The 25,643-nt window shown below is 32.7% G+C and overlaps 3 protein-coding genes across 3 annotated transcripts in view; all 3 read left to right on the forward strand.

Annotated features, from left to right (window-relative positions):
• Nucleotides 1–878: 878 nt before the first annotated feature.
• Nucleotides 879–3,371, forward strand: LOC136978809 (sodium channel protein 1 brain-like). Its single transcript, XM_067274629.1, has one exon. The coding sequence runs from the start codon at nucleotides 879–881 to the stop codon at nucleotides 3,369–3,371; it is 2,493 nt and encodes an 830-aa protein (XP_067130730.1).
• Nucleotides 3,372–4,057: 686 nt separating this feature from the next.
• LOC136978810 (sodium channel protein 60E-like) lies at nucleotides 4,058–5,008 on the forward strand. The gene has a single exon (XM_067274630.1). The coding sequence runs from the start codon at nucleotides 4,058–4,060 to the stop codon at nucleotides 5,006–5,008; it is 951 nt and encodes a 316-aa protein (XP_067130731.1).
• A 2,936-nt stretch (nucleotides 5,009–7,944) lies between these two features.
• LOC136978812 (15-hydroxyprostaglandin dehydrogenase [NAD(+)]-like) overlaps nucleotides 7,945–25,643 on the forward strand; it is a 34,021-nt gene continuing 16,322 nt past the window's right edge. Inside the window, exons 1-3 of the mRNA XM_067274631.1 lie at nucleotides 7,945–8,004; nucleotides 9,442–9,555; nucleotides 9,634–9,730. Coding sequence (XP_067130732.1) covers nucleotides 7,945–8,004; nucleotides 9,442–9,555; nucleotides 9,634–9,730 — 271 coding nt within the window. The remainder of the gene's footprint in view (nucleotides 8,005–9,441; nucleotides 9,556–9,633; nucleotides 9,731–25,643) is intronic.

The raw sequence follows: 25,643 nt of genomic DNA on the forward strand, positions 1-25,643 counted from the left end.
GCCTCCAGCGTCCCCTAGATTTACTCACCGTCCACAAGGGGGCGTTATCGCCCACTTTGAGAAACGCTGTTCTAACCTAACCTAACCTATTCTAATAAATTACCATAATTATTAGCAACAAAATTATTAGAATAGGTTAGGTTAGGTTAGAACGTGCGTCCCACTGTTTTTTCGCTGGAATCAGACGAGCCGCCATCTTGGAACCATAGGTAACATTAAACGAAAAATGCTTTATATAAAATTCTTAAGATTACGTTGTTTTGATAAGTAACATTATTAGAATAAACATATTTAAAATTATTAATTTTATTAATCTTTCACGTCTATAAAGACTTTACAACTTTTTAAAACGTAATTATTTTTATTACGTTAAAATTAATATTTGAAATTCCAGACGACGAAACGCTTAAAACGTATTTCAAAATTTCTAATGCAAATCGAATTCGATTAGAATAATTTCGGACTCGACTGCTAATCTATGATTTTCATGCGAATAATTGGGAAAAAATAAAGAAATGGTCACATCTAAACAAGAATTTAGCGAAGTAAACGACGGTGAAAGCGCGAAAGACGTGACGATTCCTCTCGGGGAGGCGAGAGGAGCCATACTCGAAGACATCGATCCCTCGACCACGGGGACATTCTGAACCATCTCCCATAAATTCGGGAAAGATTACGTCTACAGATTCAACAGAGAGAAATCGCTGTATCTGTTTGGACCCACCAACTGGATTAGAAGAATCGCCTGCTATATCGTCACTCACAAGTTTTTCGATAGATTCGTCATCGTAACCGTTATTTTTAATTGCATTTTATTGGTGCACAAGTCCGATTACAATTTGGATTATTTATTTGTCTCCATTTATATTCTCGAAGTAATGCTGTACTGCATCGCTCGCGGATTTGTGGTAGGAAATTTTACTTATTTGAGATCTCCCTGGAGATGGTTCGATTTTATTATGGTGGTAATGACTACCGTTACGTTCGGCTCGAACGTCTTCGACTATCGGAACGAATATCTGAACGAAATAAGATCGCTGAAAGCCATTATAATTCTGAAGATAATTTCCATCATATCGGGTCTTCGCACCATTGCCATCGGAATGCTTCGATCCATTAGAGCTATGGCCGGTATCGCGTTGCTTACCGTCCTTTTCGTAATAACTACCAGTCTGGTAGCCAAAGAGCTATTTATGGGAGTCCTTTTACAAAAATGCGTTTCCGACAACATCCCGTTCACTTTGTCTAACATTCAAAACAAATCGTATTGGTTGTCGGACGACGAGGGACATCCTATCAGTTGTGGAAATATAACGGGATCTAGACACTGTCCCGGTGGTTATATCTGCCTGAAAGACTCCGGCATAAATCAACTGGATTACGTACTGCTTTTCGATACCTTCCTTTCCTCTGTGTTTTGCGTATTTAGCATCATTACGCTAGACGACTGGGAAAAAATTTACAAAAACATCTTTTACACGGCGGGCTCGTTCAGTATTTTCTTTTTCGCTCCGCTCATATTTTTCGGAACTTATTTCCTTCTGAATATTATGCTGGCTATCGTAGCCAGTTCGTATCGAGACATTTTGGAAGAAGAAAGAGAAGATTCCGAAATTAAAGGAAACGTAGAATATTTTCGGGATATGGAACAATTTGCCTTTAATCTCAATAACGTTCGACTAGTAAAATATACCCAAGCTCCTAAACGATATTCGCCGAAAAGATGCGAAACGGTTACGGTAGACGTTGATCGACATTCGTCCGAAGACGATTTGGAAGAGATGACGAATTACGAGCAGTCGTCGGTGGAATACGAGGTGCTGGAGAAGTTGAGTTTTTGGAGACGAGTACGAATGAAGTGTTATTCTTTCATTCATAGTCCCGTGACGGAGACGTTCAGATTCTTCACTATAGTGATGGGAACACTTCTCCTGGCTTGCGAACACTACGGAATGTCCGAAACATTTCATCGTTTTCTGATCCACTGCAACCAGGCGCTGACTTGCATCGCCACTTTAGATCTGTTTTTAACTATTATTGTGTACGAAGGCGGATTTGCCAACGACGGCTGGAGAGTTTTCGACGGAATAGTCGTAGTATTTAGTAATATAGAAATGTTCATATCTACGTTTCTTAAGTTAAGCGTTTTTAAATCTCTACACTTGATCCGTTTAATGAAGTTATCGCAGTCGTTAACGGCGACGAAAAAAATAGTAACCGTCATCAGCCATTCGTTGTTGTCATTGGCGGGATTGTCGTTTATCCTCTTTTTCGTCATGTACATTTTCGCCGTCATCGGTACCGGTTGGTTGAAAAAGGAATTCGAACAACACAAACAATTTTATATCGATCGATGGACGTTTCTCGATTTGTTCCATTCCCTATTGGCTATTTTTAAAATATTACTGGGCGAATGGACCGATAGTATGTACGACTGCATTACCGTAATGACGGAAAGAAAATTAATTTGTGCCACGTTAATAATTTCGTGTTTTCTCATCGGATATTTTGTCATTCTTAATCTTTTTATGGCCGTGCTATTGGGTGGATTCAAGATAGAGACATTCAAAGACACGCGAGACGAAGACACAGAAAATACGAGACAAGTGGTGAAATACCTGAAACAAAAACTAAAAAGGTTTTCGTTTTGGAGAAAGAATAAACGTCGATCGCGACGAAGAACAATCTTTGGAATCTCTGATAAAAGTATACTGGAAAAACAAATAAGTGAAATGCATTCTCTCTGTCCTCGGATAGTTCGAAATATTTCGAGAGGACTCCGTCTCAAGACAAAGTCAATAACCGAAAGTAAGTGCTTTGAAATTCTGAGTTTGATTACCATCGTGGTCAGCACAATTCCCATCTGCTTTCCTCTTTCGTCTCTACAAGCGGATTCGAAACTCTCGCGTGTTGTAGGAACGACAAATAACTGTTTTACCGCACTTTTTGTGGTAGAGACGACGATGAGAATATTTGCTCTGGACACGTGCATTTCGGGTTTTCTACTTTTTGATTTTTGTATAATGTTACTTTGCGTCATAAGCGTGTTTTTCGGAAGAATATTTGGAATTCGACTGGTGACGGTTCGTGTATTTCGACTACTGAGAATTTTGAAATCGATTCAGCGTCTCACTCGATGGACAAAACTGCGGGTCGTTACAAAAGCGGTTCTTTTATCCGTCGGATCCGTATTTAAAGTACTCTTAATCTGTCTTTACATATGGTTAACATTCGCCATTCTAAGAGTACAAATATTTTCGGGAAAACTTTGGTATTGCGCGGATGACGATAAAAATAAACTCATGTCCGATGTTATAGACAAACGAACGGATTGCGACGGAGAACTTCACGTGGTTAACACCAAAAATTAATTTCGATCATATTGGGATGAGCTACCTAACGCTTTTACACGTGGCTTACTCGGAAAGATGGAAGGAAATCATCGAATCCGGGGTCGACTCGAACGGAATCGATAAACAGCCACACATCGAGTCGAACATTTCCGGATACATATTCTTCTTCGTATTTATTATATTTGGATCTCTCTTCACCATCAATTTGCTTATCGGAATCGTCATCGACAGTTTTAACGCAATGAAGAAACAGGTGGAAACTAAGGTGATGATCGATTTGGAATCGCCGGCTCATTACATTCTTTACAAAAAATTGCTGAATATTTTAGAAAGTCGGCCGGTAAGGATCTCGGAATTTCGAACCGAGATTAGTTTTAATCAATTAATCACTGGCCAATTACACGAATCCATAGTATCTTCGTTAGTAATATTCCAGATTTTAATTTTGAGTATGCATTTTTATAATCAACCGGATTCGAGATCGGAAATCCATCGAATTTTTGAATATATGTATATTATTATTTACACCGTAGAAGCCGTAGCCAAGATAGCGGCTTTTAGCATATTTATCCAGTATTAAGAATTGTGTGAACATTTTCCTACTTTCCCTGTCTTACGCCAGTCTCGTCATTAGACAAGTATTTGGATACGTGGATTTTCCTAAACTCACTACGCTATCGGTCTTTCGTATCGCCTACTTTGTGATGCTGCTGGAGCACGCCAGAAACAGCGACAAAATGTATCGCCTGATGACAGCCATCGCCAAGGCCATGCCTTATTTATTGAGCATAAGTATCATCTGGATAATAGTTCTTTTTATTTACGCTATTCTCGGAGTTTCGTTTTTCGGCGACGTCCGAGGAAATACGTTTGACGGAATGTTTAATTTCAATAACGTTCTTTCGGCAATTTTCATTCTCTTTTACTTGTTGACGGCTTCCGGTTGGGCCGATATTTTGGAAAATCTTACCCTCAGACCTCCGGAATGTGATAGATATTTTAATAATTTGCCATACGGTAATTGCGGAATATATATTTTGGCCATTATATATGTCTTGAGTTACATCCTGATATGTAATATAATTCTGATGAACATGTTTGTCGCCGTCATATTGGACTATTACGAAGATATGAAGCATCCGAAAGAAGTGATATCCGACATGGATTTGGACGATTTTTATAGAAAATGGGCGCATTTCGATCCCAAAGCCACTCATTGGATTCCGTTGGAGTCGTTACCCGAATTTCTAGATTCCATAATCCAGCCGTCTCCTCTGGAAACGGACAATGCTTTTGACCCTCCCGTCCACCGAGGAAATAAAATACATTGCGTTCATTTATTGACGGAATTGATGAAACACAAAGCCAGGGAAGATGGCAAAAACGAAGAAGCGGAATGGATAATCGACCATATTTTCGAGAAATTAAACAGTAAATTTACAAAAAAGTTTAAAACTCTGAACAAATTTCCCATTATCGACAAAATGAGTATTGTTAACAGCAAACGGAAAGACGAAGCGGCTAGAACTATTCAAAGAAAATTCAGAGAATATCTAGAGAAAAATAAGTACAGAGGAATGAAATCATTTTCGAAAAGAGAAGCGGACATTTTTCTCAAATACCTGTTTGGTTCAAAACCGGATTTTACCGTTTAGTAACACGGAATTTATTTAATTGTTGAAAAATAAAAACACATTATTCTTTAAATTTCGTTGTCTCGTTGATATTCTAGGATAGCAAACCGACATCATTTTAATCGAATTATAGATATCACGTATAAAAATATTTATAGGATTATTGTTTTTCTGGTGTTTGCATTGTTTATCTACAAGCAGTTAATTATCGTGCTACGGATAATCATGATAATTTCAAATGTTTCCGAGATTAAAAAAACAAAAAATTTCATTTTTAATCGGATTCCATCGTTTTAATTAGTTTATTTTTGAGTAAATTTTGATAGTTATAGATCATCGGGGTCGGGATAAAGGGGGTCGTGTATCGTATCTCGAGTGAGGTCGGACGTAATGACGATTTTCCTTGATATTAGCATTTACAATTTTTTTTTATAAAACTAATTCCTACCCTCAAAATTAAATTTCTTGCCACTTTATTGCCCGAGGAAGCCCAGGTTACGGGTGTAAGGTTTACACTTTTTGTCTGAATTTTAAAAAAAAATTCCCACGATATATTTTGATGATTTTGATGCATAAATGCTCGAGAACACTCCACCATGTGCACAAATTACATTTTGTAAAATATAATTAATTCTGAGAAAAGATACATTAAAAAAACAAAAGTGTCACCTCTTTGACGCCTATTAAAAATAACAAAAATGTATTTTGACATTTTTGGGTGCTGTGTTTTGCAATATAAAGACAGACAGTTGCTTGAATTTTCGTCGAACTACGGAAAAGTTATCCGAGTTCTAAAAAAAGGAACTAGATTACGTTCTTAAGACGAACCCGAATGCGAGCTCCAATTTATCCAAGACTTTTCCTGCTTAAATGCCAACTGATTTTATTTTATTATTTTTTTATTTCTTATTTTATAGTTTAGATTACTTTGTTTATTTACTTTACTTTAGTTTAATTTAATTTCTTTATCACACTATTCTTTTTTATGTGTACTTTTCGTCATATTTTTTCTTTTCTCAACAATAAATCACTTTTAATCTTTCATACGTGACACGTTACTTCTTAAACTGCTCGCCGGGTTAATTACATCGATAAACATCGTCTCAAGTTTCTCGATATCACCTATTCAGTAACAGTTAAAAGTATAAATAGTTTTTAATAAAATATGATTACAGATGGCTCCACTAAATGTGTCCGGGAAAGTTAATCAACTCCATGCTGAATTTTTCTCTAATTATTTTTATGTTTATGAATTCGAAGTTTCTATCATTCGATAGGGATATTATATACTTTTTAAAACTTGGAATGAAATTTTTATACTCATAACCAATTACTGTAAAAATAAACAATAACAATAAAAATGACAGAAAATTCGAAATAAATCGTTGGTAATAAATGGCGGCATTTAAATATCTCAATATCTATATGTTTGACCGGTTATTAAAATAATTTATTGTATGACAGCAATTTTATCGTTCGAGTTCGTACCAATCGATAGTATACGGTATCTACGAGATGTCAACGTTTCTTTAGACTTTGTAACAATTTATACGAGAGTTAAAAGAAGATGCTTAGTAACGGGTAGTGTGCAGGGAATAGGAAGAGCTGTTTGCGAAGCACTGTTAAGCGGGGGATGTAAGGTAACATTTTTAAAGTACAGTATTTTAAAACGTATAGACTCATTAAGTTTCCTGTAATGTGGCAAAGATCGTGACTTTGATACTAAATATGTTACTATAATGAATGAAATTTCGAAAAGTATGCACAAAAAATCATTATGTTATATTAAGAGATAAATACTTCACTGTACTGATAATTTTTATTGTATTCAATATGTATAAAATATAAATATTTATAGAAATTATAAGGAACGAATTGTAAATAATTTTCTAAGAATATAAATTGCTCTTTCAAATTTACTAGAAAATTATTAAATAAATAAAAATTTATAGCTGTAAAATTCAAGTTTCTCGCATTGTATATTTAAAGATAAAGTTGGATAATTCAATTTTAAAGATGAAATTACTTAAATATAAAGGTTAGTTATGTTGTTTTATTTTAAGGAGGTAGGACGGAGTCGTACCTCCTTTTTTCCGGCTAACACGTCGGCAAGACCCGCCCCACTGTCGGATGGCTGATTTTGTTTGATTTCCCGACTTGTCGGGATTAAGTAATTAATTGTCGGCTCGAGTGGAGGAAGCGTGTGGGTTCGTCGATAAGATCGAGGAGATATTCGAATAAACTAAACCATTGTGAAAACAAACCACGATTTATTTAAACAAACAAACAAAATACAGAAAATAGCTCTACTCTAACGCGTCAGGTTCCTAACCGCGGGGCTAAGAGAGAGAGTTGACAAATTTCGGGGTCATACCTCTCCCTAGAATGGATAGGCAGGAGGATCGGTAGTGGCGGCTCGTCGGCGGCCCTCGATTCTCTATCGGGATCAGACGGGACAGGCGTCTTATTCGGACCTTCAGCCACCCCGTTTGCTGTTCTTACCCCCTTTATATACCCTGGGTCACCTTATAGTCAAGCACCAATCGAGAAGGGCGATGATTAACTCTCCGTGACTCGGGATTTGAATCCGGAGTGACAGGAAGCCCTCTCTGACGGAGGAAGGATGAATATCCTGTCTATGTTTTGAGTTTTTCTAACATTTCCCACGGGGGAGAGACATTGTGCAAAATAATACGGGCTGTATTTGGGACCAGGGTCCGGTCCTCACATTTACTTATAATCGAAATAGAGCAAATTATTCCTGCTACTACGCAAAGATGTCCTCCAAATACAAACAAATCATTCATAAAAACAGATAAAATATAAAGAATAGAAAAAAACGAAATGTTTCAAGAATATATTCAAACGAATCAATTGTTTTATAAAAATATTTAGGTTTGCTGCGCAGATGTGAATTCTGCAAAAGGTCAACGCACAGTAGAAGTGTTGCAAGAGTTATGGAGAATCAAACTGCATTTTTGTCAAATGTGATGTGTCCTCTTCGGAAGAATTTGAAGGTATTTATTGTATTTTACACTTAAATCCAATTAATTTATGAATACATCGTTAATATTTTAAAATATATTCGTAATAATACTAATTTTCAAAAAGTATTCTTAATTATAACCGCAGAGAAGCAAAGAATATATTTTAAAGAAACGTTACGAAACTCTACACTTCAGTACACTTACGAAAACATAATACAGGAATAAATTTGTAAACAAATATACATTTAATGCAGATATTTTAAACCGAAAATCCTGGTTTAAAATAATCGTTGATTTATATTTCAACAACGGTTTTGCGCTTCTCTTAAGTATAGTAAAACCTGTATAAATAGGACTGGTAACGGCACAGAATGAGTTTTTCCAGCTTGGCAGGTTTCCGTTTTGAGCAGGTTTTTCATCACAGAAATCCGTTACGTTCCTAAGAATTATTCCCGTTTAGGCAGGTTTCCGTCTTAAACAGGTTTTACTGTCTAAGACGTATATTAATTCCGCATGAAAATTAGTATAATTTGTAACGATTTTTGAAATCTTGAACCTCTGTCGACTTTGAAGTGAATGGTTGTAATGCATTTATTTCTCAAAACACTTATGAATAAATAATAAAATACAATGTAACTTCGATTTAAAGATCTCGATATGCGATTTGATTACAATTAACAAACAGATTGGTTTCATGATTAAACTTGTTTTGTGTTTATCTGTTGTCTTAATTACCATTTTCTTACAATTAAATAAACATGTGTATGATAATTTATGCTCTCTGCTCTTATTTGATTACAACAACGCAACACGTCATCGATCTGCGGAGATCTTTTGTGGGAAACTGGCATTAATTCGTGTCTGGTTTAAATTTTATTAATTTGGACCGATGGCATATAGCAATGCAACATGTAGACGTTCTACCAAAAAAGAGTGCCTTCTGCTAGGTCATTTATGGAAAACTGTCCTTTCAGTTACGTATTAAACACGTGAAGAAAATTTGGAAAACTCCCAAAGCCAGTTCATAGGTCAGGCGCGAACCTGTGACGAACTTCCAGTGTTCGGTTGTGTTACGCATACAGGCTCTGGTGGAATCGTTACTTTGCTTAAAGTGTCTTCGTGAAAATAGACAATTAGCGTGGGTTTATTAGTTGTTCTTTATAAGGAGAAGTTTTAAAACTATTAATTTAAAATGCACGAAAATAGTGAATATATTATCTGAAAAAGAGAGCCATACAATAAGACATATTGTAAGTTTATTCAAAAGGCATATACGGTATATCTGTTAAAATCCATCAAGTATCAATTCATCAAGTCCTTTTTTTAAAATCTGTCTTGAAGAAACTTCATGTTACATTCTAGATTAGTGTACTGTAGCAAATAATACACGAATAATTTTATATTACGACGAAAACAATTTAATAAAATTATTAATTTTATGAAATACCTTTCGTTGATTCTCATTAGATTAATTCTATTGCAGAAGCTTACTTAAAAGCCAAACAGTCATTTGGCAATTTAAATATTTTAATAAATAATGCGGGAGTTTCTCAAGGTAATAAAATTGTGGTTGTTAATTTGGTAAGTTTCTGCAGTTTCCATTCTTTAAAAGTTCATTTTATTCATTTCATTATAAGTTTTTCAATCAAAATTTTACAGAACGATGTGATATATGGCTGCAATATTGCATTAAAGTATATGGGGAAGAATAATGGAGGAGAGGCTGGAGCTGTTGTTAATGTTTCTTCTGTAGGAGGTATTTAAAGATTCTGCAACTTCGTTCCGTGCACTTAAATAAATTCAGACACTCATTTTTTAAAAATTTATATATTAGGTCTTCAACCTTTGCCACCAAAACCTCTCTATTCAGCAACCAAAGCTGGTGTAATCATTCTTACAAGATGTTATGGAGTAAGTAAAATGATAATAAATGCGCGAGTTTAAGTACATATCTAGATAACTTTGTACAAAATAATTGCAAACAACCAAACACCTTAAGTTGCTGAGAAAAATTTAATAAATAACAAACGTTTTCAGCCAAATCTGTTGGCCATCATCAGGTTAAACAAATTCGAATGCAAACACAAAATGGAACAAAAAATTTAAATACAAATAAATAAAATAACGGATAAAATATACATATAAGAAAGTAAAAATTAAATATAAATAACAAAAATATATAAAAAATATGTATAGGTTAAATAATAAACTACACGAAACTCTAATAAATGCAAGAAGTGCATTTATCAATAAATTATACGAAATTCTGACAAATACAAGATATGCAGTGATAACAAAATCAAGGCATTAAATTAAGAGCTATCAAACCTCTTAATTAAATATTTCCATGCCGAAGGCAACCCTTCGGCATCCCTGGCATTAATGCAGGCATTATGTAATCTGCTCTTAAATATTTCAATTTTTTCGGCGCAAAACGCTAAAGTCGGTGAGTGTACAGGTTTAATGATGTCTGCTTCACCCCACTTGACTACCGAGCCTTCAACCTGTGCCATCTGAGATAGAATTGTGGCGTTAGATCTTTTGCTGATGTTGTATTTGTGCTCCCTCAATCTAATCCCTAAGCTTCTATTAGTAACTCCAATGTAGTTTTTATTAATGCCTAGTTCTTGGTTTTCATAAGGAATTTTGTACACTCCAGCCATTCTTTCTTTATCAATACGGTCTTTGTCGTTCCTTAATAATTTGTACAAGTTGGGAGCCCTCTTGAAAATTAACTTGGTATTTTTGCGGGCTGAGATTTCCTTCATGATAGCTTCTTTCTTTCTGTCATACGTGAACTTTGTGAATTTGCGGAAATCCCCTCCTTGAGCTTTTGTTTTGTTATTCTTGTAGTTTTTGATTAGTGTGGTTATCATATCCGCCCTGTACCCTAGAGTTCTAGCGATATGCGATATCCTGTAGATTTCTTTTTGTCTATCAACCACACTACTGCAGTAGAGAAAAGCCCTGCGAACAAGGGCACGGAAAGCAGCCATTTTGTATTGGTAAGGATCATTCGAACGCGATGGAATGTACAAAGGGCTATGCGTTGGTTTTACGTACACTTTAGTAATCAAATGTCCTTCCTTGAATTCGATGTCAATGTCTAAAAAATGTATCCGTGAGGAACACGTCTGTTCAATCTTTAGCATGAGGCCGTCACCGTTGTTGTTGATTCTATTAATAAATTCCTCGATTTTCCGGTCATTTTTCCATATTACAAGGACATCGTCCCAATATCCTATGTCAGGATTGTTGTGTGAACTTGTATTGAGAAGGTTAGAAAAGAGTGTTATTTGTGGCTTCATGAATGACATTATGTATTTTAAAAGATACGTGGACGATGTCCTTGTAATATGGAAAAATGACCGGAAAATCGAGGAATTTATTAATAGAATCAACAACAACGATGACGGCCTCATGCTAAAGATTGAACAGACGTGTTCCTCACGGATACATTTTTTAGACATTGACATCGAATTCAAGGAAGGACATTTGATTACTAAAGTGTACGTAAAACCAACGCATAGCCCTTTGTACATTCCATCGCGTTCGAATGATCCTTACCAATACAAAATGGCTGCTTTCAGTGCCCTTGTTCGCAGGGCTTTTCTCTACTGCAGTAGTGTGGTTGATAGACAAAAAGAAATCTACAGGATATCGCATATCGCTAGAACTCTAGGATACAGGGCGGATATGATAACCACACTAATCAAAAACTACAAGAATAACAAAACAAAAGCTCAAGGAGGGGATTTCCGCAAATTCACAAAGTTCACGTATGACAGAAAGAAAGAAGCTATCATGAAGGAAATCTCAGCCCGCAAAAATACCAAGTTAATTTTCAAGAGGGCTCCCAACTTGTACAAATTATTAAGGAACGACAAAGACCGTATTGATAAAGAAAGAATGGCTGGAGTGTACAAAATTCCTTATGAAAACCAAGAACTAGGCATTAATAAAAACTACATTGGAGTTACTAATAGAAGCTTAGGGATTAGATTGAGGGAGCACAAATACAACATCAGCAAAAGATCTAACGCCACAATTCTATCTCAGATGGCACAGGTTGAAGGCTCGGTAGTCAAGTGGGGTGAAGCAGACATCATTAAACCTGTACACTCACCGACTTTAGCGTTTTGCGCCGAAAAAATTGAAATATTTAAGAGCAGATTACATAATGCCTGCATTAATGCCAGGGATGCCGAAGGGTTGCCTTCGGCATGGAAATATTTAATTAAGAGGTTTGATAGCTCTTAATTTAATGCCTTGATTTTGTTATCACTGCATATCTTGTATTTGTCAGAATTTCGTATAATTTATTGATAAATGCACTTCTTGCATTTATTAGAGTTTCGTGTAGTTTATTATTTAACCTATACATATTTTTTATATATTTTTGTTATTTATATTTAATTTTTACTTTCTTATATGTATATTTTATCCGTTATTTTATTTATTTGTATTTAAATTTTTTGTTCCATTTTGTGTTTGCATTCGAATTTGTTTAACCTGATGATGGCCAACAGATTTGGCTGAAAACGTTTGTTATTTATTAAATTTTTCTCAGCAACTTAAGGTGTTTGGTTGTTTGTGATTTAATTTTGCTGAGTGAGTTCACTTCAATGTGAAAATAATTGCAATTATCAATGTTTCGCCATGTTAAATTTTCGAAAGTGAACTCTGTTATGATTTTTCTTGTGTTATGCATTTAATTACGACTGCTCTTTAAGCTCTTCTATCTCTTTATTTATTGTAATAAATAATAAATTAACGAATGAATCGTCGTTAATAGAAAATCTAATCGGCTATTATTACAATATTTCTGATTATAAAGTTATATATTTATATTTTACGTCAACAGCTCCATTATGCAAAAAGTGGAATTAAGTTCACCTGTGTATGCCCAGCGCCTGTAAACACCGAAATGTTTCAAAATGATGCTAAAGCCACGAATATCAATAAAGTGTTTGTAAGAATATTAGAAAGAAATCCACCAATGCAGTAAGTATTACTTGAAGTGAAATTTTAATTATAATTAATTATAAATTTGCAAAATAGAACCCTTTTAAAGCGAATCTTTTAATTCGTATATTTGTATATTATCCATTTTAGCCATTATAAATTAAGTAAATTCCATTAAAAACTGCTATATAAATAATGTAACTTATACAGAATGTGTTTTATAAAAACACTCAATTTATGCAAATATAAGAAGAGTCTATGTAGCAATCAGCTTAATAAACAAACTAATGAAACTGACTACGTCATTGGTTTGCTCACTTGCTGCTTGTCACTTGTCATCCATAGCCTTTGAATAGTACTAAAAACACGTAAACAGGTGTAGTGGCTGTATGAATTGACCATACGTTGCTAATTCTATTACAGTTCATATGAGCAATTTAATTACTCAATACGATGTAAAATGTTAAACTAGAAATAAATTATATAAATTTAGAAATTAAAGTTGATAAGAAAAAATTATGAACATGTTTAATTAATAATTTCAATAAATTTGGAAATTCAAAGTGAAATATTTTGATAGAAAAGACAGGTATTTCTGTTATTAAAATTGATGTTTATTTGCAAAAAGTTTGTTGTTTCTTATGCATTTTTATAAAATATTTTAAATATATTTAGAAAATATGGTTAATATTACCTATGGTTCCAAAATGGCGGCTCGTCTCTGATTCAAGGAAACAAAAGAAAGAAAACAGTGGAGACGCACGTTCTAACCTAACCTAACCTATTCTAATAATTTGGTTGGTAATAATTATGGTAATTTATTAGAATAGGTTAGGTTAGATTAGGTTAAAACGTGCGTTCCCACTGTTTTTTTTTCTTCTGTTTCCTTGAATCAGAGACGAACCGCCATTTTAGAACCGTAGGTAACATTAACCGAAAATATCTATGTAATCCAAGAAACGTTTAAAAATATTTAAAAGAAAAAACAAACAGTTCAAAGAGTTATAATTTGTAATTCAGAAATTTAAAACACAACCTACAGTATCGAAGAACACAGTTTAAATTTACTAATCACTAAAATAGCAACAGGGTATATGAAATTTGTGTGTACAAGTAGAAGAAAGATTTAGTGTTTTTTATGGCGTCTCGAAACAGATAGGCAAATCAACAAGAAGTTTTTATTAAATGAATTCATTTCATAAAAATCTTAGAAATTACAAAAGTAAGATGCGTTGGTACGAATTTCAAATTGTAAATTAATAATTATTGATATCTGTAATGTTGATACAGAAGACAAAGCGTATAAAATGAACTAAGGTTATAATAATAATATCAAAAATTGATCAAAGTTTATGAATCAACTAATAGAATTCTGAATAAAAACCTGAAATTCTTGAAAGATTTTAGTCAATTTCGAGTCGTGTCAAATTAATAATAATGTAATTAATTTTCAGATCGAGTGAAGTGGCTGAAGCAATTATTCAACTCATAGAAGAAGGAAAACCAGGAGCAGTTATGACTGTTATTAAATAAGAGGAAAATGAATATGTACAATTTCCAGATAAAATGTACTTAAAATAGTATTAACTTTGTATAAATGTAAGTCAAAATATTTTCAGTTACAAACGCCAAATTTTTAAAATAATTCAACACGTTTTATTTTCACTTAGTGATTCGAAAGGATTCATTTATTCTCAGTAATGTTAAATCTGTATAAATTATAAATTTTCAAAATCCTGTTAATTCTTCAAATTATGACTCGACAATTTGAAAATTACAGCAAAATTTATTGGTACATGTAAAAAAACAATTAATGATTAATTATGTATATTTTATTAAACTAAATATTGTATTAAAATTAATCTATTTTTGAAAAATTCGTTACAATTTTTAATATATAAAACGATATAGTTTTCTTTTTAATGAGATTAAACAATTACTTGAATAGACCATATTATAAGCGTGCACAGAAATACAATAAAATAGAGTTGGAATTGAGTCCCAGTAAAACAGAAGATAAATAAATAAACCAATAATTGTTTCTTGTGACATCATCATCGTGCCTGGCTGCAATTTTTAATTATATTTTAAATTTATTTCATTCAAAATATATGCTTTTCACCTCAAATTAGTCGTGTCTTGCCCCTGTACATCATACTTTATCGTTAGCGTTTGAGTCGTGCCTATCATCCAACTCCTTTCGTGGATAATTTTTGAATTGAAGTAAAGTTGAGTAGCTCTTTGCATCAGAAGTTTGTATATAATTAATCGAGTTCTCCCGCTCCTATGCTTTCCACACCTGGTCTCATCTTTTATCTATCTAACTCCATTTTCGAGAGTAAGAAAAAACAGACGGATGACAGTGAAAATTTATAGGTCTACAAGTTTTTGAAATTGCAGCCCAATAAAACTGTAACCTTTCAACAATGGAAACCGTGCTATTTTGATTTAAACAGATTTTATTTTACTGTACAGTGTAAATATATGGCAGTCCTAAAACTTACTCCATATAAATGTATTGGAAATTACATTACAGATAATTATTATAAGAGAATATTTCAAAATTTCACGAAAGGACACTTCGTGATCCCTGCACAAGAAAACCAACGTACGTTTCAGTGTATAGAAAGAATGGCCTATGAAATGGTGGATTTTGCAAATGTTCATTCACGACTTTTTTTCTCCATCTTGAATTACGAATTTACAAAGATATTTTTCAACTAATAAATAAAACAATTTAAATGTAAAACAGCAGCATTTACATCTTTAAAACAATCTGATAAGCACTAAGTTTTAGTGTAGAAAAAAAACTGTAAATAATAAAAATTATTTTAACACTCGAAGGATAATTAAGAAGCAGAAACGTGTATTAATTTCTATTAAGTAATAAATGAAATTTAACGTTTAAGAAACAAAACTAGGCTTTAAATGATTGAAATTTTATATTGATTTATGATTTTTTTGTTGTTTCAAAACATCAAAAAGGTATAGTAAAGAAATAAAACCTTACGTTTAGACGTTAGTAAGTTATATTGTTATAACCTAGTGTTCAATTTAAAAAAAGTAAAAGTTCAATATCTCCTTATATATTTTATTGGCTTTTTTATGGTGTATTATTTGCAAAGGTTCTGTCAATACTTAAAAGATATTAAACAATCAAAACCTGTCAAAACGATTATCACGTGAGAATATTTTATTTTTGAAGATTTTGGCACGCGTACTTATAAAGGTTACTTTGGACGAGACCATTAATTCTGAAGCTTCTTTGGCTAGAGGCACAGTGTAAAACGTCAACAAATTTTCTGGCGCAATTCGCCTACAAAATTTAAAATGTATTAATATATTTTAAATTATAAATAGCTGTTTACTATAATAACTGCTACCCTAACCTAATTACTACTTTATCGTGGATGAATAAATCTTTGTACCAACCTGTTACGAGGGTCTGATTTTTAAAATATATTTTCTTTAATGCCCAAGAAGCAATTAGTGCCACGAATATTGTCAAAATATCCAAATATAAAAGTAATACATTCAATAAAAATATTTTTCAGCAACTTTATGTAGAAAATCTCTGTCCGAAATGAATTTACTACGCAAGTAGGTTACATAAATTCATAGAAACTTTATAATTCAATAAATTCGTTATATTTTATTTGTAATTTCAAATATTTCTTCGATTTCAAAATTTAAAATTATCGAAACAAAATGAAATAAAATACAGAATGTAGAAATGTAACAAATAGTGTTGATAGACAGTGGTATTGTTTGTTAGCGAAAAGAAGACACTACAGAAGACACGTGATAACGTCGAGTGAGAAATAATTAAAATAAAACACATATAAATCGTAAGAAGATTATACACTGTACAAACAAATAAAACAGTGCATAAACTTCAAACGATTCTAAGTAGAGAGATAGATTCACAGATAAATTAGCTGCCTCATACACGAGATATCTACGCAAGAAGCCAAAGGAATGTAGTTTCAAAATTTTTTACTGATATTACTTTAATTTTTCTTACTGCCTGCAATTTATTTTACTTGTTTCTCCCCGTGGACACAAAGCTGCAATAAATAAAAACTAATAAAGAAACGCAACGCCACGCGACACGCCGAAGAAAAATGTTAAATCGAGATTCGTAGACAGGTTTTTGACGAACGAATAATAACAAAACCAGTAAAATGCGGCAAATAGAGTAATGTTAAGTAGCGTTAGCCAGCCGATTTTTTATATTAGGTTTTTCATTGTGAAATAAGTAATTAACTGATTATGGCGCACGTGACGCGCGTGGCACGCGACGCGCAACAATACTTATTATCTATCGTTGCGTTAACAATAAATGCTTCTAGTTTTGGCCATTGTCGAAGCGAGTTAAGCTATTTGTCGAAGACTATTCGATGCGATTTAATTTAATGCGAAATATTTGCTTAAATATGAATACAATAGGTAAGTTTACCTTATTCTATTATATATACTGTAATTATAATTATATTCATTAGATGACCGCAGGTAGCTAATATAAATAAAAGTACCCTATTCACCGCAATTATTAACATAACTATTAGAAAATAAATGAAAATATTCTCTTGTAAACTGCGATGAATATCATTAATACATTTTTCATTTCAATGAATTGATTAAAAAAAGAAAATGACCGACTGCCATTAATTACATTTAATAATTATAAAATTATTGTTTACAGATATTGGATGTTTTTGTATCGAAACTATTTTCCCGTACGAAGATGGTTTCTACGTAACGTATGATTATCAGGTAAGTGAAAAGAGAAATTTTGAAATACTGTAAACATTATTCACACAACAACCGAATGCAGAAATATTTAGGATGTGTGCAGAAAGTTCTATGATTTAGCAATTACAATATCATGTCAATAGGAATTCTTAATTAATCCTGGAATAAACACTTAAAAATTCATGCAACAAAAGACAAAGAATAAACATAAGACAAAGTATTTGCCAGATACAGAATCTTAAAATTAATTAAAACTTATGATTCTGTTAAAAATAGTGTTAAAACTTTACTATCAAGATTACAGTGTTTCGTGTCTCTTATTTTACTGAGTGACTCGTTAATATTTACAAGAATTTCAATACTCGGTGTTTTGAGGTCCGAGATTTAAAACTAAAAGCTTCTTCCTTCTTTGTTATTTGTATTAATTAAATCAGACACTAAATAAACACTCGAGTAACAAAATATAAATGTTTCCGAAGAAAAAATTTTATCATTAAAGTCAAACTGCTTGACTTTAATGCTCTATAACAAACTTGAAAATTTTCAGGACATTTTGGTGCAAATAAGAAAAACAATCCAAAAATAATTGTGTTAGTAAAAGATATTCAGACAAATATTTATTTATTACTTGACAAGAAACAAATTATAAGAAATTCTCTAAGCGTGAAACTAGAAATATTATAATTCTGATAATAATACTTTCAGTAGATATTATCACTTCTTATTCTTTTGTACAGCAAAAAATTAATATTCAATTAATTGAAAATAAATTATACAAGTGGTGTTAGATTGCTTCAATTAGAAATTAAAAATAAGTTCAATATTTGATATTTTTATAACTAATCAATTCTATGTTTAATTTTTTAGTATGTCCTGCCACAAGGGTACGGACTATGCGTTCAACATCTTCCACATCAGCAAGCCCCCACAATGCTTGCTTATCGAGTTCCAACTGAAGATGGTATTTATGGACCGCCATCCGGAGTCGTGGATTACGGCTTGCAGGCATCTCAGCATCAGGCACAAACAGAAATGGACGGAAGTGAACCTCTCGAAGAATTTCCTCCATATGAGATGCAAACACACCAATCGGAATATTCTGTAGCAGAAATGTCGTTACATCCGGGGCAATCAAATGTGTTGAAAGTAACCCGGAACTGGAAAATAAGAACCGGGAAGAAGTGACAAATACGAAACCCGACATGCTTTCGTCATTTGAATCTTCTCAAGCTGTATCAGATCCACATGCTAATGGTAAATTCCGTTAAATATATTATAATAATCATAACATACTAAATATATAATACACCTGTATGAACAGCTGTAATTCAAATAACTGAATGAAAAGAAAGCCGAGGCTGTATCTCTACAGCTAAGGCAGCCGAGCTAATTTATTTATATATTATCAATACATAAATATAGATAAAAAGTAAAAGCAATACACTGTAGCCATCAATAGAAAAAACAAGTATAGAGAAATGGTAAAAGCAGCCAGAGCTTTGGACCCAAATCACACATTATATTTTCGCTGTTCACAGTTTTGGTTATTTACATCGGTTCGTTCATTTAGTGAAATATAATACAGTAAAATTTTGATTTAACGTACTGATTCGGACCGAGGGCGTCTGATAAAGAAGAAAATTTGCTACATAATAAAATTTTCCGAATGCCCGTGTTAAAACTTTGACAAATTACTTGTTATAAAAACATTAAAAACAAAAATGTTTGCATATCTACTGTAAATGAACAGCTATGCCACTACAGGGAAAAAAAAGCAGAGGCTTTACCCCTGAGGTCCGGTCTTGTACAGCAGCCGAGACAAAATATACATAAAGAAATTTAAATACAAATACTTAAAGCGTATAAATAAAGATTAAAATCCAATGTGATAAAGAGAGAGACTAAGAACAAAGCAACGAGCAATCGCATCGTTCATGTTAATATGTAAAGAAACGTTTTGTTTAAAAGCAAAATAATTTTTAAACTAAAAATTTAAATTCAATATATATAGCACCTTTCATATAGATTTTTTTCTTTAAATTCTATCAATACTCAAGCGTTTTTCATTATGCATTAGTAAACGTGCAGACATTTCACGTCAACACACAATAATAAAGTAATGTTATAGCTTAAATTGACTTTATGTGTTTGATAATTTGCACTCGAGACATTAATTACCGTAAAATCATTTATACTTTTATGTCTTGATGAATTTTCAACAAATTTGTAAACATAAACTTATTGTATTTCTGAACATTTCATATGAAATAAATTCAAATGTAAAATTATTAAACGTAACTGCAATATTTTTAAGTAAATCTTCGATACATTTCTTGTCAGTTTGCATTTGATCCGTTCATTTCGTGTAATCTATTTGTAGCTTTACTCATTCAAATTTTTATATAACACTTGAATTCACTGTGTTAACAATTAACTGAATGGCTTTTCTTTTATACTTTAGCTTTTGATTCTGAAACTGGTGTTCGTGATACGAATCAACAGTCCCCAATTAATTTCAATGACATCAGCAGAGAAGAATCAGACAAAAATACTGAACAAGAAAAGATCTCTAATATTACGAAGACAATCGAAAATATAATGTGTGAGGACGACTCAGATGAAACGGAATTGTTCTCACTCGTAAGTTTAAATTCAATTAAATTGTTTGAAACTAACTTATTAATCCTTACATCGCTTAAAAGCTGATTATTGGTAATGCACAGATGTAAATGTTTATTTAAATTTGCTCTACATGTTTTATATTATTACATAAATTTAGTCTTGCTTAATAAAGAGAAAACAATTGAAGTTTGTGATGGCAATCGGGTTCATTTTCTATTGCCTCTGTCTTCAATTGAACGTGTAATAAAATCTTAATTAGCATTACGTTCATTTATAATAAAACTCTTAAACATACATTTATCTTTATTGTTTTAAGTTAACGTAATTTTCACGAAACATTTCAATATCTTATTTCTCATAATTCTGTTCACCAGGAGGATATTTATGCTCCATTGTCCCCGAGACAAATTTCGGCAATGGAAACTGAAAATTACCGCTCATTAAAAGACGATCTGATGAGTTTACATGTTCTTTCTCATAATTTGGGGATAATCTACGAAGAGGAGGAAAACGAAGTATCCGAAGACGAAAACCTCGATTACCCAACGACATTATCGGGAGAAAACGCCTCTTCCTCTCATCACTTAAATGAATTGGAAGAGGAAAAATTTGAATTTAATCTGTCAACAACTTCCATGACAGACGATATTGAAGATGAAAACTGTGATCCGTCTGTTATTTCATCGATGACGCTCGAAGAACTATCAACAGTGATAACAGAATTTGATGAAGGTAATGTTACAAATAAAATTATTAAATTTTCAAAGTAATTTATTGAAATATTGTTAAAAAAAATACAATTATATTCAGATATTTGTCACTCTGATGTGTTATTAGTACATTGTGAAGTTTAGTATTAATTTTCCATGCATAGTTTTTCAGTGGTTTGATGTTTATGTCATAAAAATCCAATATAAAGAACTGATATCCGAATATTGTTTTATTTATGAAAATATTTCATATATTGAGTGAAAAATGTTTCAAAATGTTCACGTATCTGGACAGAAACAATTGACAAGTCACTGTGATAGCTTCTGGTTTTCGACATTACTTATTTAGTGTTAAATAATTAGAATTTATTTAGATATGAACATTCAGCATGCACCATGGTCAATCGTTATTCTTATTCACTTATTTTTTAGTTATATGACAGCTTTTTCCAGCATAACGTCTTTCGAGTGTTCTGGTCAGGTGGGAAACAAGACACGGCGCTGTTCAATTTTCATTTTTAAATGTTTACTTACAGTGCATATTTGACACGAACTAAATGGAGACATTATTTCATCTTGTATTCAGAATAATAAAGTAACTTTGTGCATACAACTCAGCAGCGTATTACTAATGTCTGGCATATAATTCGCAAAGTATTAATAGAACGGATTTTCTGCATCTGAATTCAAACTATGGTTGAAAGCAGACAATCCGTGAAATATATCAGGAAATTACATATTTATATTAATACCAAGTGATTTATACTTTCGATTCTTTAATCCGGTCGCTGTGAACAGAAATCAGTGTTCTAAGTAGTTTTATAGCGGTTATGTTATAATTACACATCTGTACTGCTCTGTGACATTCTTTATAAGTTTCAGGTTTTATATAATTGCAATAAATCATAATTGTATAGTTTAAATTGAATAACTCATCGCAGTTTTAATTTTTAGAGGCTAATTACTGTTTGAAACACATCAATTATTTATTCTTGTATTAATTTGTGAGAGGAAATGTAATTGAAAATTTATTACCCGCTATATTTTTAGTTTTTACTTACAGTTAATGGCGTATTTATTATACTTTTAGTTAGGAATGTAGAATTTAAATTATGAAATTATTATTTTTAGAAAACAAGAAAACAGACAAAACAGAATTCTTAATTGAATTGACCGAATCGAAAGATAGGAAAAATGATGATTACGAATGTTCATCTGCAGACGAATTCACCACAGAATATGAAAAAGAGGTTAGAAAGTATTTTATATTTTTTCCTTAGTTTAGATTTATAATATAATTGATATTTCGTCCTAAACTTCACTCACAATCATATTCTGACACCAAGATTTAGACTTTTTATACCTGTACAAAGGAAGAAATAATGTTTCAAATTAGCAAAATAAATTTTTAGTTTTAATGTAAACATTAATAATACAATTGATCAGGTTGTAAATATTTTAATTTTATTTGTAAAGTTACAAATGTTTTAAATATTGCTTTTTAATTTTATTAAATTATCTGTGAATTTACTATTAGAGGTGAACGTGTTAAGGGCAATTGCAGACGACAATTTACCTCTTTTTAATCGGAATTTTTTAAATTTTCGTTTAAATACACCATTTCTACTCGTGCGATTCGTAAAAATATTAATTGAATACTTGCTTAATTTATGTCATTTATAATTGGTTATCATTCATACGTCTTTATTCTGGAAGAAATTTTTTTCAAAACGAGCAAAAATTATCGCGACTTATTCACAATGTTGCCATGCCGTTTTTGATCGTATTGGAATTTATTTAATTTAAAAAATACTTTCTCGATCTCAAATTAGTGGTGTTTAGCCTCTGTACGCTATCCTTTTCCTTCTAATGACGTAATCATACCGGCCCTCTATGTAACTCCATTCTGGGGAAAATTTTGAATTGAAAGCACTTTACTCGGTTTAGACCGTAAGCTTTTATATAGTTAATCTGGGCCAGCTGCCGTTGCATACCTGCTCTCTCTCGGCTTTTATCTATCTGACGCCGTTCTCGAGATCGAGGAAGGGCAGTCAGACACGTTGACGGACGACAGTGGCTATTTATAGTTCTACAATTTTTTCAAATTGCATCCCAATTAAGAACTTATATTGAACACCTTTTACTAATTTGATTATTGTTTTAAAATTGAAATTATGTGTAATATTTGATCACATATATTTAAAAATATTATTTTTCATTGATAAAAATACTTTTACTTTTTTTAGGAAAGACGAACTTGCTGGCAGAGTTTCCTGAAGTTTCTTCGCCGACTGCCATTTTGGGTCGTTCGTTGCTTGAAACCGCCAAACTAACGCGGTTGATAATAAAAGCCAACCGAAAGATTCGAATGAATGAATCTACACCCGAAGACATTTCGAGAAATTAAGAAATTCAAATTTGGGAATTGATGAATTAATCAATTAATTTAATTTTAAATTTATTATAAAAATTTAATTATTCTCTTTTAAAATTTATGATTTGTTCAATCGATTTAAATTAACCTTCTAATGAAGTACAAAATTAATTAAACATAATTAATAAAATTAAAGTTTCGTTTACTTTACATGGGTGTTTGTTTTTTTTCTCACAAAAATTTCATTCTATCTGCCGTCAAGAATAATGACAAAATGATATTCATTCTCGATTAGACATTTGTTCGGCGATTTTAAGATTTTCTCAAAATAAGCGGCTAAAAGGTTTTTAAGAAACTTTAATATATAACATTAAAAATTGCGCGTGTATTTACAGACGAATTGGGAAGTTATTTTTTAAAATTTTGCATCCACTTAATGCTGTAAGATATGAATTAAAGCATTTTAAATAATATATAACTAGAAAAATGACATTGTAGTTATTGTCTTGTAATTGATTTCTTCATATGAATAGCAACATTCTTACATTTAAAGTACAATTACATCACACGTGGTAGATTGACACAGCGATATTCTTTATTTTACTTTTTTCCGTTCAAAATGTACACTTTGGACTTAAAGTTAGTCTTCAGTTTAAAATGCTATCGAGGAAAAAATGTTTCTATTATTCATAAAAGGAATAAACCATATTTTTTTAAAACAAGAATTTATGTACAATATGGCACGGAATAGATATCAACGAATAGTGTACATAAATCAACATTTAAAGATTTCCAAAAAATAATTCAATCATACGTACGTACCATTTCTAAAACTCTTTTTCGACGATGGAAATTTAGAATATTTCGCCCTTAATGCATATGAAAGACGACCAATTGTTATTATTTAACTGTAAACCGTCAATTTCATTCATACAATTAAATTTTTTTCTATGCTTTATAATTTGTAAATGACCTTTTAATATTTATTTGCAATTATTTTCTTCTTTGTCCAGAATTTTTGCTTTATTTTAATTCAATTTGCCTTTCATATTTGTCATGGCGATATCGTGTAATGAAATGATTGGACAATTTGAACCGGTAACGTATGCTGCCGAGGAAAGATTGTGGAAGACCGCGATTGGCTAAATTTGAATTAGTGGCACATTCTGAAAGAAGAGACGGTTGGCGAAACATCACGCTATTTACTAGCCTAGCTGCTGATTGGTCGGTCGAAGTGGAAGCGGGAAATTGGATTTGGATCGTCTGGCTGACCGAGTTCTAACATGGCCGAAGAAAGTGTTATTGCTCGTCGGTGGTCGTAAGGCGCCTTATTAACAAACAAGTACGGGAGATACGAACTATTTGATCTTTTCATTGTGTTATTGGCGTACCGAATGGTCGACAGGATTTGGATTTCGCACAGCATCGGAAGACGACTCCGGAAGCGGAAAAGACCCGCACGGAGAAGACTGAACTACGACGCAAGGGAACCCAGGAGCCGGGAACGCCACGAAGCAGCAATATTGTAATGGCCGGAGAAACGCCGGCCAGGTAGACCATCTAACCTTTTCGCACGGAGATGCCGAAACGCGTAAAATCACGGGGATTAAAGAAAAGGAATTTAGACGACGATGAGCCGGGAATATTTGGCGATCGTAGCCAAGACAGGCAGGAGGATCGGTCGCGAGGCGAAGGTGACCGGACTTCGGACGCAGGGTAAACAAGGTAAATGTTGTAGCCTGGATCATTGGCAGGATGATGGGTATGCAAGTCATAGTTAATATCCAGACCATGCTCCAGGAGGAATTTCCCTAAGACACTTATGTCTGCAGGGAGGTTAAACTTTTTGATTAAAATCGGCAAACGGTTTATGTCGATTTCTGATGCGGCTAGTTGATTTAGCTGGTGATACAAGTATTTATTCAGGATGACCCAATGGCTGGGGGGTCATCCGTGCTATGACGATGAGAGCATCAGTGGGTGCCATCGTATAGAACTTGGTGATGGCAACTGCACAAACAATTTGACCATACATCTGAAATTTAAATTTTACACCAATTCTGAATTTCTGTAGCTGCTCATGGGGTGCCGTTGAAATCAGTCTTTGGCCAGTAATAATTAATAAATAATTAATGTAACTTATTTCTATTGCAAATCGTCCATTTCATTGAAAAAGTTTGTGTTATATTAAATGGCGATTGCATCATGCTTTCAGTGCTTCACAACGCTGGACAGCCTGTCCT

This window comes from Centruroides vittatus, unplaced genomic scaffold (genome assembly GCF_030686945.1).
Source record: "Centruroides vittatus isolate TY-2023 unplaced genomic scaffold, ASM3068694v2 contig_551, whole genome shotgun sequence".
Classification (NCBI taxonomy): Eukaryota; Metazoa; Arthropoda; class Arachnida; order Scorpiones; family Buthidae; genus Centruroides; species Centruroides vittatus.

What these genes read in the sequence shown, in the direction of transcription:
- LOC136978809 (XM_067274629.1), top strand. Translation starts at nt 879, where the DNA reads ATGCTGTACTGCATCGCTCGCGGATTTGTGGTAGGAAATTTTACTTAT.
- LOC136978810 (XM_067274630.1), top strand. Translation starts at nt 4,058, where the DNA reads ATGCTGCTGGAGCACGCCAGAAACAGCGACAAAATGTATCGCCTGATG.